We start from the raw sequence: 17,825 nt of genomic DNA on the forward strand, positions 1-17,825 counted from the left end.
AAAAAAAAAAAAAAAGAAAATATTTGTAAAATAAATATCAATACAGCAGTAAAAATAATACAAAATTTTAAAATATAATTTTTTTATAACAACCCATTTACATTGTATTGGGTAATCCAGAGATAATTAAAGTATACAAGAGGATGGATGTACATAGGTTATATGCAAATACTGTGCCATTTGATATAAGGGAGTTAAGCTTCCCTGGACTTTGGTATCCTCAGGGATCCTGAAATCAATCCCCCACGCATACAAGGGAAGACCGTGTAGAAATAACTGTGTATGTGTGAGAGTATGAAACAACTCTTCCAGTATATTGTTAAGTACACTATGCTCTGGGCAGAAAAAAGACCTTAGCATCCTAAGAACAAGCATTCAGACATCACCAAGAGATAGTTAAGATTCCCTTAAATTATCCTGACAGGATAACAGCACTTCTTCCTGGAGTAACCTGACCACATTTGTTTACAAAGGTAACTCTAAAAAGAAGTGCTACAGTTTCATTTGGGACATACCATTACTCTGGCCACATCATATATTTACAGCAGGAGTTACACAAACTCAAATGCCCACAGGGCTGGACAGGCAACACAAATGTGTCAAACACCAGGACAACTGTTAGCAGGCAGGCAGTAATGCACTAGAGTGCATTCTCCCAAAGAATGCAGGCACTTCTCAACTCCAACAAGTAGTTATCATCGGCAAATGTGTTGTCAGACTTTTTCTATTTTTCAAGACCTGCTAGAAATTCTAATTTTTCTTTTTTTTTTCTGAAAGAGACAGGGTCTTGCTCTGCTGCCCAATCTAGAGTGCCATGGCATAATCACGGCTCATTGCAGCCTTGAACTACTGTGCTCAGGTAATCTTCCCACCTAAACCTACTCAGGAGCTAAGACTATGTATGGTATGTACCACCACATCTGGCTAATATTTTATTTTTTTGAGACAGAATCTTTCTCTGTCGCCCCGTCTAGAGTGTAGCGGCATCATCAAAGCTCACTGCAACCTTAAACCTCCCATGTAGCTGAGATTACAGGCACATGCCACACTAATTTTTCTAATTTTGGGGTAGAGATGGTGTCTCACTCTTGCTCAGGCTGGTCTTGAAAACTTGAGCTCAGGCAGTCCTCCCACCTTGGCCTTCCAGAATACTGGGATTACCAGCATGAACTACTATGCCCAGCTCTGGCTTTTTTATTTTTCTTTGTAGAAATGAGGCTTGCTATGTTGTCTAGGCTGGTCTAGAATTCTGGTCTCAAAGGATCCTCCTGCCAAGGCCTCCCAAAATACTGGGACTATAGGTGTTAGCCACCATGCCTACCTGTAGAAATTCATGTTTGTATGTGAAACATCAAGATTCTGAAATGTTGGGTGGCGCCTGTGGCTCAGTGGGTAGGGTGCCAGCCCCATATAACGAGGGTGGCAGGTTCAAAACTGGACCCATCCAAATCGCAGCAAAAAAATAGCCAGGCATTGTAGCCTGTAGTCCCAGCTACTTGGGAGGCTGAGGCAAGAGAATTGCCTACGCCCAGGAGTTGAAGGTTGCTGTGAGCTGTGTGATGCCAGGGCACTCTACCCAGGGCAATAAAGTGAGACTGTCTCTACAAAAAAAAAAGATTCTAAAATGTTGGTAACTAATTTAAATGTTAAAAATCACTATAGGCTGGGTGCAGTGGCTCAGGCTTGTAACCCCAGTACTTTGGGAGGCCAAAGAGGTGCAACATAGCGAGATTCTGTCTCTACACAAAAGAAATCACTATACAGGTTAAACAAACCTATCTGGACACCTGATTTCTCCCGTAGGCCCCAGCCTATGATCTTTGACTTGAAGGGTTAGTTACCATACAGTCACAATGAAATGTTTTGCTCCATTAGCACTCACAAGAGAAAATACAAAAAATGGTTTTCCTTTAGTTTCTTTGTAAAGCGTGTATTCCTTTTGGAAGCTATCATGAGGATCATGAAATCTACTTTTGGCTGAATTATGTGTCTTTTAAGTTCTCATCTTCTAAATCAGTGATCTGCTTTATACAACTGTTTATCTCCAAAGGCAAAATCTTTTTAGATAAAGGCAAAAACCAAACACAAAGCTTGGTCATATGATATACTAATTTATACCACACTATGACTTTAACATCAGCATTCAAGATATCTAAAAGAATATGGCATTAGTAGTATCAACAGTTAGTAGTGAAAGCACTAATTTTCCTTTTTAAAGTTTCCCAAAGTTTGTTCTGTGGAATGCTTAGAGTTGGGCTGCCAAATAAGCAGTCTGGGAGGCTTGGCACCTGTAGCTCAGTGAGTAAGGCGCCAGCCACACACACTGAAGTTGGTGGGTTCGAGTCCAGCCTGGGCCTGCTAAACAACAATGACAACTGGAAACAAAAAATAGCTGGGCATTATAGCAGGTGCTTCTAGTCCCAGCTCCTTGGGTGGCTGAGGCAAGAGATTCTCTTAAACCCAAGAGATGGAGGTTGCTGTGAGCTATGATGCTATGGCACTCTACTGAGGGTGACATAGTGAGACTCTGTCTCAAAAAAAAAAAAAAAAAGGCAGTCTGGGAAAAGCTATAGATTTTCTTTTCCTTTGGAGTTTTGTGGCATCCATCAATGTATTTAGTTTTTAAGGCTCCAAGAAATTCTACAGAAACCTATTTAATGTTGTTTAACCCAGTACTTCCAAAATTATTTCCATAGAATCTATTTTTTGCATAGTGCAACACACTTTAGATAATACTGCCCTATTATTTCTTACTTATAGGTATATAAAAATTTGGCATAACAGCTGGACATGATGGCTCATGCCTATAATCCTAGTGACTAGGCAGGAGGAGGATAGGAGTTTAAGGCCAGTGTGGGCAATATAGCAAGACCTCCATCTTCAAAATACTAAGAAAAATTAGCCAGATGTGGTAAAGCATGCCTGTATCCTAGATACTTGGGAGGCTGAGATGGGAGGATCGATTAAATCTGGAGGCTGAAGTTAGCTCTAATTGCACTGCTGCACTCTAGCCTGGGCAACAGAGAAAGACCTCATTTCTAAAAAAATAAAAATAAAAGGAAACTAAACTTTGGCATAATACAATAAGGTAATGACTAGTTGAACAAAATGTTTCAGAAACTTCACTCCAGCCCAAGTCTTTTCTCTCTCTTTTATTTTTTTTATTTTTTGAGACAGAGTCTCACTTTGTTGCCCTGGAGTTGAGTGCTATGGCATCATAGCTCACAGCAACCTCAGACTCTTGGACTCAAGTGATCCTCATGCCTCAACTTCCCCATTAGCTGGGACTAGAGGTACCCACCATGACATCCAGCTATTTATTTTTTTATTTTTTTATTTTTTTATTTTTGAGACAGAGCCTCAAGCTGTCCCCCTGGGTAGAGTGCCGTGGCATTACAGCTCACAGCAACCTCCAACTCCTGGGATCAAGCGAGTCTCCTGCCTCCACCGCCCAAGTAGCTGGGACCACAGGCGCCCGCCACAACGCCCGGCTATTTTTTGGTTGCAGCCATCATTGTTGTTTTGGCGGGTCCGGGCTGGGGATTCGAACCCGCCACCTTGGGTGTATGTGGCTGGCGCCTTAGCCGGTTGAGCTATAGGCGCCGAGCCGACATCCAGCTATTTTTTTCTTCTATTTTTAGTAGAGACGGGGTTCCACCCTAGCTTAGGCTGGTCTTAAACTCCCAAGTTAAAGCAATCCTCAGCCTCTCAGAGTGCTAGGATTACAGGCGTGAGCTACCACACCCAGCCTACCCCAAGTCTTTTCCTCACTTATTTCCTCATATTGCTCTGAAGAGCTGCTTTCATAGAAATTAACTTTAAAAGGGTAAAAGTATAATAAATGTGAATATTACATATTCAAAGAATTAAAAAGTTTTCTAACTAAACTGCATAAAAGATATATTACCAAACCAGTTTGACTACTTTATCATCAAAAATGAATAAAAATAATTATAGTTCTATGTAAAAACTAGAGTTTCATTCTATTTAAAACTAAAAGTCATTAACAAGGATAAGATTAGGTCAAGTGCTAGGGAAAAAATTTAAGAAATGCAATAGGGGTTACTTCTTTAGACAGAAAGCTATATGGCTGGGCGTGGTGGTTTATGACTATAATCCCAGCACTTTGGGAAGCCAAGGAAGGAGGATCATTTGAGGCCAGGAATTTGGGACTAGCCTGAGCAACATGGTGAGACCCTATCTCTCTCCCCTCCCCCCAATAAAGCCAGGCCTAGTGGTACACTCCTGTAGTCTCAGCTACTCAGGAGATGGAGGAGGGAGGACTGCTTACACCCAGGATTTGAGGTTGCAGTGATCTATGATGATGCCACCGTATGCTAGCATAGGCAACAGAATAAGACCCTATCAACAGAAAAGAAAATGTCACTGAAAATGTATAAAAACTTCTCAGTTACAATTAAATAATAAAAGGCACTGTTGCTGGGTCTTTAATTACAGGAAAAGGAAAACCACGGTTTTGTTTTGCCTTTTTTTTTTGAGACAGAGTCTTACTTTGTCACCCTCAGTAGAGTGCTGTCACAACATAGCTCAGAGCAACCTCAAATACTTGGGCTCAAGTGATCCTCTTGCTTCAGCCTCCAAGTAGCTGGGACTACAGGCATCCGCCACAATGCCTAGCTATTTTTTTTTTAGAGATAGGATCTCACTCTTGCTCAGGCTGGTCTCGAACTCCTGAGTTCAGGTAATCCACCTGCCTCAGCCTCCCAGAGTGCTAGGATTACAGGCATGTGCCAAAGCACCCATCAAAAAACACAGTTTTAATAAGAACAATTTTAAAACATAAAACTCAAACCTTCAAATTTCTAAACATGACTAAATCTCCCTATAGCTCTAGAATTCTCCTAGTTTAGACCACAATTTAATTTAGACATCCATCTACCAATGTCATCTTGCACTCATTTTGAACATCTCACCCTATACTTTATCTCTGCTGGTCACCTCCTTAGGTTATAACACCATCACATACACACCCCACCACACAATGCATTTGTTTTCATATGTTCATCTCAAGGCAGCTCCAAAAAGCAACCAAACTGTTCAGTGTCTACAGAGCAAACGGGCCCAGCTCGAGAAACTACCTGACCGGATTCCCTCTCAGTCATTTGTTCTCTTTCCCATAAAGAACCTGCCTCAGAGCTTAGCTCTTCCCTCCTCCTTCTGCCCCCAAACCCCTCTGGTTTCCTTTTTCCTCTTTTTAGTACCCTTCAAACTCTAGCTCTTTAGGAAAAAGTCTCCATTTTTCTCTCTGTAATCCTACAATCCTTTTAGTCTACATGAATCAGAAAAACAATACTGCAGAACTATCAGGACTGCTCTCCCCAACAGGCAGCAGCATCCCAGCTCATCCCAATAACCAGGATGAGTCAGCTAAACCTAGGTCTGCTGACATACAGCTGCAACAGCACAGTTGCAGTGGTAATGAACCCAGACCCACTCCAGCTGTCAGCAATTCTATTTTAAGCATCATAGAATGACTGGAGTGCCCCCAGCAGTATCAGAAATAAACTAGTTTGTGGTTTGTAAGGCATCTTTATCTCTTCAATGGTATAAGGAGTTGGTTTATTACTAACCACCATAAAAACTAACAGCCACACAATAATTGTGGTTTGGACTCTTCAAAGTACATTCATGTTTGGTGTCTCATTTTGATGTAATTTTTACCACACAGCTCCCTAATGAACAGGTCTGCCAATTTCTAGGAGTTTAGATGCTACATATTATTCTAAAGTGCCACTCTTCACCTGTTGGTGAGGAAAAGGAGATGCCCCTCTGTACCTTCTGGGGGAAGTGGAAAGAAAGGAACCTAACAGCTGATTTGAGTCTTTTTAGCCGCAACAAGAATTCTGTAGCTTTGGGGCTTTCAGTGAGAATTCATCAGGCCTCAAGGGAAAAGCTATAATTCTCACGCTTAGGCTATTCCTCCATTTCCATAGATATAAGTAGGCCCTAGAGAACTTCATCAAAATAGCCACATTTCTTTCTAGACAGGAAAACAACAGTAACCCTTTCATGCTCTCCTCCCTGGATGCTCCAAGTCTACCATCAGGTTTAGAAAACAATTCAGACATGAAAAGAAAACCTCTGCCACCTGCACCAAGTGAAGAGCTCGCCTGATGCAAGGACCTGCAGTTCCTGGCGAGCAATTCAAACACAGCCCTCAGTATGCTGCTTTATAAGGCTACAGTGGCGAAACAGAGCAGTATAAACTGCACTGTGAACGTTATTATCTATATCTTTGCACTATACTTGATTTAATAAAGCCATTATCAAGTAAATGGTATAGTCAGATAGCTCAAATCATCGCCTTCTCTCAAAAGGCCTACCTGAGTGGCTCAAGAACAGGTGACCACTCTGCCCTTTGAGCACTTCCCCTCACTGCAACTACTTCCCGTGATACTTCTATCACAGCACCTGTGGCTCCTTCGTTCACATGTCTATTTCCCTCCACTGGACTCCACAATCCTCTAAGGCTGAGACGACATATCTGTGTGGATCACAACTGCCCAGCATAGTACCTGACCTTTAGTGAGCACTTTGTGTAGATTTGGCAAGTAAACAAAGGCTTTCCTGTATATCCAATGCCTCTTGAAGGTAGTTTTCACTGGTGTGAAGAGAGTGATCTGAGATATAGAAACGCAGCTGCTGGCTGGTTGCGGTGGCTCATGCCTGTAATCCTAGCACTCTGGGAGGCCAAGGCCAGAGCATAACTTGAGCTCAGGAGTTAAAGAACAGCCTGAGCAAGAGCAAGATCCCATCTCTACTAAAAATAGAAAAATTTCCAACCTGAGCAAGAGTGAGACCCTGTCTCTTCTCTACTAAAAATAAAAAAACTAGCCTGGTGTTGTGGCAGATACCTGTAGTCCCAGCTATGCAGGAGGCTGAAGCAGGAGGATTTCTTGAGCCTAAAAGTTTGAGGTTGCTATGAGGTACGACACCATGGCACTTGACCCAGGGAAACTGAATGAGAGTCCGTCTCAAAAATAAATAAATAAAAATAAAAATAGAAAAAGTAGCCAGGCATTGTGGCAGGTGCCTTGAACCCAGGAGTTTGAGGTTTCTGTGTGCTAGGCTGAGGCCATGGCACTCTAGCCTGGGCAACAGAGTGAGCTGTTGAGCAGCTGCTGGACATATTCTTGTGGGATCAGTGCATGGAAATATAGTACGTTTGGTCATCAGTGGCTGCTCAAGGGCTTGGACTTAATCAGCACAAATTTTTGATGCCACCAGATAACCCACTCAGTGATGGGAATTACCCAATGTTCATCATTACTGCTGATGCTTCCACATCACTTAGAAAACATAAGAATAATAGCTGATTCCCTTTTGAAAGAAAAAAGACACTGCCAGCACTTGTGAGTACTTATATTGTACCACTATGCTAGGCATTTTTTTTTTCTTTTAGCCATGCTGGCTTCAGAATGTGCTAGGCATTTTACACATAGTGACACTTAAATGTCACCACACATAGACTTTAAAAATTATCTCCACTTAGGACGGTGCCGGTGGCTCAAAGGAGTAGGGTGCTGGCCCCATATGCTGAAGGTGGCGGGTTCAAACCCAGCCCCGGCCAAAAATTGCAAAAAAAAAAAAAAAATTATCTCCACGTTAGAGATAAGGAAGCTAAGTCAAGTCATCTGAGGACTGAATTCCAGGTTTATCTGATCCAAAGTCTAAATATAGCCTTTCCACTGCAATCATGTTGTGTGCCTACAAAGCAACCTGTCCTCCTGGCTGGTGGCCACAATTATAGCTTTCAGATAGGCTCCGGGACAAGTCAAAATGTATGTACACTAATGAGCGATTAACCACTCTCTTCTCTCCAAACACATTTTGCCCATTTGCGATGCATTAAGAAATGACCAACACGCATCTTAGATCTAGCAACAAACCCAGCAGTTAGAAAAGCTCAAGAGGAATGATATAGCAATGAAACCAACTATGTTCAGCTATTTTAAATTCTAGGTTCAGGCAATCCTCAGGCAATCTCCTAGACAAGCTCGCATCTCAGCCAGACAATTTTGTCCAGGGTCTACATAAATGTGTATTTTCAGCTCCATGGTACTCGGACAAGGATATTGTTACTGGCATGCTGATTATTAAAACTCTGAGAGGAATGCACACATAACATTTCAGGTTGCCTAAGTTTTTCCTGGGAAGAAGCCTATTCTTTGAGTGAGTTTCATGGAATACTAATTTCACAGGAATCTGGGCAAGTATTGTCCCCAAAGCAGGTATCCAAAATGCTGGATTAAGACTTCTCAGAAATTTAATGTATCAGTGTTTTACAAAGTGTTTTTGGATACAGAACCTATAAGTAAGAGAAAAAGTGGAATGCTCAAAAAAGGACAACTACTGTTATAAGCAAAACTTTTGTATTCCATGATCATCTCAAGAGACTAGTCTTTGACTGAACAAGAGTTCAGAACACACTTTGGAAAACACTGAATGTGATCCTTTAAGGGACAGCATCGGCTGTATTGTCTATTAGCTACCATTTAGTACATTGGCAGTGCAGAATCTTTTAGATCTCCCTGGAAAAGGAATATAGCTTCTAAAGACTCAAGCACTAAAAAACTCTGCAAATTTAGAGATTTAGGACAAAAAATAGGATTTTTTTATGAGCAGGAGATACTTCTCTCATTATAGAAAAGGAATTCCTTCTTTGGGGAAATTCCTATGATGAAAGGCACCCAAATCCACAAATTTAGGCCAAGAATTCAAAATACAAAAATCAACATGGCCAGAAATGCTAAAGATTTCCTAGGAGGGGCTTGGCGCCTGTGGCTGAAGAGGCTAAGGCACCAGCTACATATACCTAAGGTGGCGGGTTCGAATCCAGCCTGGGCCTGCCAAACAACAATAATGGCTGCAACCAAAAAATAGCCAGGTGTTGTGGTGGGCACCTGTGGTCCCAGCTACTTGGGAGGCGGAGGCAGAAGACTCGCTTGAGCCCAGGAGTTGGAGGTTGCTGTGAGCAGTGAAGCCAAAGCACTCTACCCAGGGGCTCAGCTTGAGGCTCTGTCTCAAAAAAAAAAAAAAAAAAGATTTCCTAGGAGGGATATTACACATAGGCTGATATGATTATGAATTCTATGATGGACACACAAAATTAGATTTGACTGGGCCAAAGTGAAATTATAGTTATGTTTTAGGAAGCAGTAGGTGGATAATGAAATAGTGAAAATACCGCAAAGGACTGAGGAAATCAGTCAAGGTGTCCTATAACTTAGCTGCTACCTACTTTCCCCAATTTAATTCCTCTCTATTCCTTTTCATACATTTGTGCTCCATCTAACCAACCTAAATGTTACACAATTTCTCATTTCTTTGTTCATTTTCTTTTCTTTTTCTTTCTTTTTTTGAGACAGAGCCTCAAGCTGTCCCCCTGAGTAGAGTGTGTGGCATCACAGCTCACAGCAACCTCCAACTCCTGGGCTTAAGCGATTCTCCTGCCTCAGCCTCCCAAGCAGCTGGGACCACAGGCGCCCACCACAACGCCTGGCTATTTTTTGGTTACAGCCGTCATTGTTGTTTGGCGGGCTGGGGCTGGATTTGAACCCGCCACCTTAGGTGTACGTGGCTGGCGCCTTAGCCACTTGAGGCACAGGCGCCGAGCCTTCTTTGTTCATTTTCTTGCCTTCCCCTAAAATATCTACTCTCCATGCCTTCACCTTTCTCTTGGCCAACTCCACATTCTCTCCAACCTTCCTCAACCAAATGACACTTCATCCAGGAAGTTTCTTTCTTCACTCTAAGTACATCTATGAACTCTCCAAAACCTTACTTTCATTGTTTTATTTTTCTTAATTTGACAAATATTTGAGAACCTCTTATGTGAAAGTGTTCTTGGAGCCTCTGATTGGAGACGTATACTTATGTGCCAGGCTCCATAGACATTCTGTATATCTGTATATCTAACCAGTATACATTCACTTTTTGAACACAAGATTTATGTCAATTCATAATAAATTCACAGTAATCAGCATTGTGCCCTGACCCTAGTAGATACTCAAACATAGCTTGAAGGCAGGTACACCATTTTAAAAAGATGGCTCTGTGGGACTGGAGGTAGCTATAAAATAGGTATGATTCCCTATAGATGGTATAGTGATCAGGGAAGGATTCAGGAAAGGGATAGGATTTGAGAGGAATCTTGAAATAAGGGTAGGAATTAGAAATTGAGAAGGGAGCAGAAATATTTCAGTTTGTTTAGAACGTGGGGTTCAGAAGTAAAGTAGAAAAAGGTATAGTTGGAAAAAAAACTGAAGCCAGACTAGGACGGTCTTAAATCATGGGCAAAAGGATATGGATTACTTTTGTAACTAAAGAGGAATGATTAAAAGTGCTAGAGATCCTGAATGGGGGGAGGAGAGACCAGAATGACAGACACAGTGGATGGAATTAAACACAGAAGGATTAAACTAGCCTTTATTTCCAAATTCCTTATTTTTACCCTTCTTTTCAATTTTTTTGATTTTTTAAATTTGATTTTTAATTAAAATCATAGCTGTATACATTTCTGGGGTACAATCTGATGACTGATATACAAACTGGAATCAGTTTGACTTAAGCATTTCTTTTCAATTTTTGTTTTTCAAGTTTAAGCAATGATCATGTTATCTGAACAATAACATAAACAAGAGACCCCCATATAAGCACACTTCCATTTGGGGATACATAGAAGTTGTGTGATATAAACTGTGAGGAGAAGGAAGCAGAAAACTTCTGATACTTCCTTTCAAGGTGTTTGCTAACGTCTTCTAGCGCCATAAACATCTCCTTTTCAAGGTTATTCTTTTTCACCTCTATCTCTGCTAGATCTTCAAGGTCTCTTGTTCTATCAGCTTACTGTCTGAACCTTCAGGTTCAATCTATTTATATATTCAAAAAGTAGAGTCACATTGATGTGAGAGACCATTGTCTACAATGTTGGCCTACTTTACGGGAAGCCTGCACATGGACACAGCTATCTTTTGATGTGGCTGGGACACCTGAGGTATGGACTCCCTTCGCTGGAGGAGGAAAAAAAAATCACAGATAGAGAAGCTTTGCAACACAGCTCCTGCTCTTGCCAATTTGTCTCGCCACTCTTTGGGATAAATATAGTTCCTTCTATTATCTTTCAGGACCAAACTTATACAGACAATAGTCTGAGTAGAGTCATTTAATGAAAGGTAATCACTGACCAAAAATATTTCCCTAATACAACCTGAAATCCACTAATTTGGAATTCATTTGAGTTAAAAATAAACATGGTACTGGACAAGACAGGCGAAAGGGACCCTTGCCATCAGGGTCTGCACTAGAAAAACAATCTGATTAACCTGATATACTCAAAATGAATGAGAGTCTGAGGGAAAGGAAAGATAAAGACAGACAAAGGGTAGAAGACCTTCAAGGTCATTTTGGAACATGGCTTATTTTTAAGGGGAAATCTAAGAAGGGTCAGAGAGAACTAAACAACAGAATGAGGGTACTGGGATCCTGAAAGGTAGGGAATGAAGGCTACTTAAACCAAAAGGTAGAAGCAAGGAAGAGCCATAGCTCAAAAAAAGTTTGGTGAATGAGCTCCAAAGGTTGACTTTGCCTTGAGCTATTGCCAAAGTTCTCATTTACTCCCAAGGTTCAACCCAGCTCTTTTTTTTTTTTTCTTGTCCACAATGAGGTGGAATGTATCAGAACCTAGGTAGGGAAATATGATCAAACGAGGCTGGGAGTGGTAGATATGAAGCTAAAGGCAAGAAAGAGAAGGTTTCAAAAATGGACCTGAAAGAGCTAGAACCCAAAATGTACCCAGTTCATTAAAATTATGCATTTGAGGACTTTTATGTTTCCCATTCTAAGTTTTTTTTCCCCCTTTTTCTTTTCACATGTTTTAACCATTCTAAGTTTTACTCAAACTGTTTATGCTGGAAATTCTGAGTATATCTGGGTCAAAGAAATGTGTGACTAGCAATCACCATTTAAAATTCACCAAGCTACAATAAAACTGCTGCTCTTGAGCTCAGAAAATGAAAACCGCCTTAAGGCAGAAATTTGCTGAAACACATACATGAAAGTAAGTTTCCCCACAAACATTTCCAAAACAGATAATGACACTAATTATTTTCAAAAGTCCTTCAGGTCAAGGGTAATACATGTGTTTAGAATTGAAAATAATACTATTGGTGTTGCCTCCACACCACCTCCATCTGCAACTTCTGCTGCTTGTTTCTCTCTCAAGAGACATCCTATCAAGCTGAGGGCTTCCATACAAGACACACTATCTTCCTTCTCTACAGAGCCAATGACATGATGCTTCCAAAGTACATAAGCCCTGCATGCTCAACTCCTATCCCTTTGCCTCGCGCTTCAGTAGCTTCTTAACTTACTATGGACATTAGTACCTCAAAGTGTACTTCTATCCCTCTGCCTTTTTATATATAAAAATGCGTATCTCCATAGTGCATGAGCAAAGCTCTCTGGAGGTTGATCATTTACCTGTCAGACATCTAATAGGGGTACACACTTTCTCACCTCCCACTACTCCAAAGAGGCTTAGAGAAGTTATATCAGCTTTGTTGTCATTTATTCCAATGAAACACTATACATTCCCATTATTTTAGCCCCATGCCTCCCACATCATACACAACCTACTACTGTATTTAAATAAAGATCAAAGTTAACAAAGGTTCCCTATTCTTCCCCTGCCACATACACACTGCTTCCTCCTGTAATTTTCCACTTGCACAGCTACCCTATCCAACATTGTCACTGTTACCAAAATTTGGCAATAGTCCCAAACTTTGAAAATTATAGTGGCACTTTCACTTTGGCTAAAATCCTTGCTTATTTTTCTGTATCATTTAATCACTCTTCTATGATTCAATCAATATCCCCATTCTTTAGTGGTTCCCTCTTCTACTTTATTTATTTATTTTTGGGGACAGAGCCTCAAGCTGTCACCCTGGGTAGAGTGCCATGGCGTCACAGCTCACAACAACCTCCAACTCCTGGGCTTAAGCCATTCTCTTGCCTCAGCCTCCCAAGTAGTCGGGACTACAGGAGCCCGCCACAATGCCCAGCTATTTTTTGGTTGTACTTTTTGCCTGTACTTTGGCAGGCCCAGGCTGGATTTGAACCTGCCAGTTCTGGTGTATGTGGCTGGTGCCTTAGCCGCTTGAGCTACAGGCACTAAGCCCCACTTCGGCTTTAAATGCTGAAGTCTCCCCCTTATGGATGGTCAAGTCCCAATATCACTCTTTCGCAACCAACTGTAAACCCTGTTCTAGATGTCATCATCCTGCTCAACAGATCAGGTAGCTGATCTCTAACCTTGCTTTCCTGAATCCCACAGCACTGTACCGGACTGGTAACATCAGCCACTTAACATTTGTACAAGTTCTTGACTCTACCAAACACTTTCATATTCAATTTCTTCTTGTCTGAGGCTCTCATCAAGCCAGAAAAGAATGATTATTCTTCCATTTTCCAGGTAAGGAAACCAAAATTCAGAAAGGATTAGGCAAGTTAGTTAAAGCCAAGCAGATATGTAAATGTTACAGTCAAGACTCAAACTGGGAACTTCTATAACCAACCCAATTCTTTCCCCATGCACATTTCTGAGGATAAACCTAATTGCCAAGCAAGCCCCACTCTTCTGGCGCAAGGTTTACAGGGGCTGCTGCAGGCCCTGTGGTACACGGTGCTCTGGTTTCTTGCCCTTTCTACACCACTATTTTTACTCTATTTTCTACTCTATGTTCAAACTTGACACACAAACTCACCCCACTCCCACTCTTGCCAACTTTTCCTGGAGCCCTGCTTCTGCTATGTTAACCAACTTCTTTTCTTCTGCTCTAAATATGGTCTTGTCCCTTCTCCACTGATACCTACCGCTCTTGGAAAAAGGAAGCAGTATTCCTTCTTTACCAAGGACTTACTCACACTCTGGCTTAGAAACCACAAATTTTTAACCACAAAATCTGTTTTAGGGTTTCAGCTCTATGTTCTCTGTCTTCCCCCTCTCCTGCCTCATTAAAACTATCCATTTTAGTGTGTGAGCTCCTGGCCCAGAAGGCTCTATTTGGCTAGCTATGGGTATCGCCCAGCACAATGTCTTACACTGAAAGGCACATAAGCATCAACAATTATGATCTTTTTTAAAAATAAACTGCTCTTGTCCCTGATCTGAAATAATGAAAGGAAACAGCTGCCAAATATGTAAGAGCATTATTTATCTCAATTCAGAGTTTCTGAATAGGAATTACCTTAAAAGAGAGCTGTAAAGTGGAAGACAAGGGCACATTTGTTTATACAAGGTTCTAAAGGTATAAAATGAAATACTAAATAATTTGTTATTAGTTTCCCACCATCGACAACAGTCCAATTCTACTACGTAGCTAGGTCAAGCTAGGCAAGAGGATCCGGAGTTACTAGCATTTCCATTAGGAGGAGGAGGAGGAGATCATCCATTCTAATCGCATATGTGCTTTGGAAAAGCAACAGCTGCCTGCATGTTACTTACCGGCTTATCCTTGATGGTGGGGCTTGATACACACAGGTATAGTTTCCCATCTTCTTCTAAGCAGGCATCTATCAAAGCTTGCACTGAGCTCTCCTCCTGGAACAGCAGAAAAGCATAGCCTTGGAAAGAACAAAAACAAAAGAGTAGGGAGGAATCAGTAAATTAAAGTTTAAGTGGGACAAAGGAACTTGAGGCTCTCATGTGCCAGGCACTATGTTAGTTACTCATAGATACTGCCTTGTTTCATTTTCATAATTACTCAGGAAAGCAAGTTCAGAATACCTCTGTGGAATTTCCACTAAATAGGTCAGGTTGGCTCGGCACCTGTAGCTGAAGCAGCTAGGGCGCCAGCCACATGCACCGGAACTGGTGGGTTCAAACTCAGCTTGGACCTGCCAAACAACAATGACAACTACAACTAAAAAATAGCTGGGCATTGTGGAGGGCACCTGTAGTCCCAGCTACTTGGGAGGCTGAGGCAAGAGAATTACTTAAGCCCAGGAGTTGGAGGTTGCTGTGAGCTGTGACACCACAGCACTCTACCCAGGGTTACATAGTGAGACTCTATCTCAAAAATAAATAAATAAAATAAAATGGGTCAGGTTATCCCTAATGTGGGCAGGAAGACTCACCCTTGGCTTTAACTATAGCTAACTAGTAGCCAGGAGATTCAAGCATCACCTGCCTTCCAATTTCACTAAGCTCTATGCTTGCCACATGCTACAGCAGGGATGAAACTTAAAAATAGAAGGTTAAGTGAAAGAAGCCAGACAAAATAAATACTAATATGTATGGAATGGGCAAATCGATCAAGACATAAAAACAGATTAGTGATTGCCTATGATTAGGAGCTGGAAGGAATAGGTGTGGGGTTTCTTTGGGGGATGTTAAAATTGACCAGAGTGATGGCTGCACAACTCTACAAACACACTGAAAACCATTGAAACATATACTTTAAATTGGTAAACTATATGATATGTGAATTGCATTAAATCTCAACAAAGTTGTTTTTTAAAAAAACCCAACAATAGGCTGGTGTGTCTTTACATATTGCTTTTGATGATGGTATTCTCTTTCTCTTCCTGCAATGTGGGAGCTAACTGCAGGATTTCCATGGACACACTAGTTTTGTTCTGTTTAATTTTATAAAATTTATTGAGCAACTGTTACAAGCAGGACACAATCTACAGATTATAAGAAAGCTAAAATGAGCAAGACTAGGATCCTGATGTCAAGAAATTTATGAAGTAGATGGGTACAGTGGCTCATGCCTGTAATCCTAGCACTCTGGGAGGCCAAGGTGGGTGGATGGCTTGAGCTGAAGAGTTCGAGACTAGCCTAAGAAAGAGCGAGAACCCATTTCTAAAAAAAATAGCCAGGTATTAGTGGTGGGCATCTGTAATTCCAGCTACTTGGGAGGCTGATGCAAGAGACTCTCTTAAGTCCAAGAGTTGGAGGGTGTTATGGGATGTGATGCCACGGCACTCTACCAAGGGCGACAGAGTGAAACTGTCTCCAAAAAAAAAAAAAGAGGGGTGGTGCCTACGGCTCAAAAGAGTAGGGCGCTGCCCCATACGTGGACATGGCGGGTTCAAACCTAGCCCCCAGCCAAAAAACTGCAAAAAAAAAAAAAAGAAAAGAAAAGAAACTTACAAAGTAGATGAAACAGATACTTAGATGATTAACTATTCACTAGAAAGCTGAGGGAGACAAATAGGGACAAAAAAAGTGCCACAGAAGTCCTGAGGAGCAAAGACCCTGATTGGGAGAATCAGCAAAGAATTCAAAAAGAGGACAAGAGATACTCAAGAGGCCAACTCTGACACTTGCTGCCACATTGGCATTAAAGAATAACTATTGAGCAAAGGCCTATCAGGAATTAGTCTAAGCCCGAGTACTTAACTATTCAACCATTCTACAACCTTGCTGGTTTGCTAAATCTCTAATGTACAGGAGATTCTCACACAACAAAGATATTTAATTCAAAATAAACTGGTTAGGCTTGGTGCCTGTGGCTCAACTGGCTAAGGCGCCAGCCAAATACCCTTGAGCTGGCGGGTTAGAATCCAGCCCAGCCCACCAAACAACAATGATGGCTGCAACCAAAAAATAGCCTGGTGTTGTGGAGGTTGCCTGTAGTCCCAGCTACTTAGGAGGTGGAGGCAGGAGAATTGCTTAAGTCCAGGAGTTGGAGGTTGCTATGAGCTGTGATGCCACAGCACTCTACCCAGGGCAACAGCTTGAGGCTCTGTTTAAAAAACAATGATAAAATAAAAAAATAAATAAAAAGAAGTTCTCCTTTGGAAAAAAAATAAACTGGCTCAGAAGCAAAATTCTCTGAAGTCCTGGACAGCACAAAATGACAGGGGCAAAGGATATGGCTATTCTTTTTCTTAGCCTTTTCTCCAACTCCTCAAGCAATATACATAGCATCCAAGGAAACACTGCAGTAAAAAGACCAGCCACTTCTAGCACATCAGAGAGTGGCCAATGCCACAGGCAGAAGTCAATTCACAACAGAGGCTCCAAGCTGAATGGGTGGGCATCTAGCTGCAAGAAATGCTGCTGAGGTGGTAGGACCCTCAGCTGGCTTCTGGTCTTTAGCCCCAGGCTAGATGGGTCAGAGGATTCAGCAGGTGGCTAGGCAGGAAAAATAAAACCTAACTGCAAAGCCAGAAAAGATAATACATCATTTCTTCATATCTTGTTTTTGCAAACAATATCAAACTATCACTAAGTCCCAGTGAATCTATTAAAAATTCAGTGTCTTCATTTAATGTTAGAACATTAATTCTACATGCCAAAGAGAACATTAAAGATGAGGTTAAAAAATGCAAATATCACGAAGAGGATGTCTCAGCAGATTCTCTCAAACCTCTTGAGTTACCAGAGTAAATACTGATATAGATACTCCACAAAGGTCATAAGAAGCACATTGGAGATCTCACCCTTAGAGGGGGTGTGCATACTGAACTATGCACGGCACATCAAAAAGGCCTTGGCAATGGGGCATGCTCAGTGAGGTAGGCTTTTCTCCAGACCCTTGGTTCTGGAAGGCCTCCAGACTGGGAGCCATAAAAGCCTGCTACAAATATTATTACCCACAAGAAAAGTCTACCAACAACTTCGTCTCCTTTCCCATGGAATGTCCCACTTCAGGATGGCTTTTTTTCTCCTTCTTAGAGACAGAGTCTTACTTTATCACCCTTGGTAGAGTGCTGTGGCATCACAGCTCACAACAACCTCCAACTCCTGGGTTTAGGTGATTCTCTTGCCTCAGCCTCCTGAGTAGCTGGGA

At 41.5% G+C, this 17,825-nt stretch overlaps 1 protein-coding gene across 3 annotated transcripts in view; it reads right to left on the bottom strand.

Moving 5' to 3' along the window:
• The window catches only part of CPEB3 (cytoplasmic polyadenylation element binding protein 3), a 187,718-nt gene that overhangs the window by 45,971 nt on the left and 123,922 nt on the right, over positions 1 to 17,825 (bottom strand). For all 3 annotated transcript variants that reach the window (XM_012801395.2, XM_023509502.1, XM_023509504.1), the window contains one exon: positions 14,528 to 14,646. In XM_012801395.2, coding sequence (XP_012656849.2) covers positions 14,528 to 14,646 — 119 coding nt within the window. The remainder of the gene's footprint in view (positions 1 to 14,527; positions 14,647 to 17,825) is intronic.

Source organism: Otolemur garnettii, unplaced genomic scaffold (assembly GCF_000181295.1).
Source record: "Otolemur garnettii isolate 467f Iridium unplaced genomic scaffold, OtoGar3 scaffold00008, whole genome shotgun sequence".
NCBI classification, from domain to species: Eukaryota; Metazoa; Chordata; class Mammalia; order Primates; family Galagidae; genus Otolemur; species Otolemur garnettii.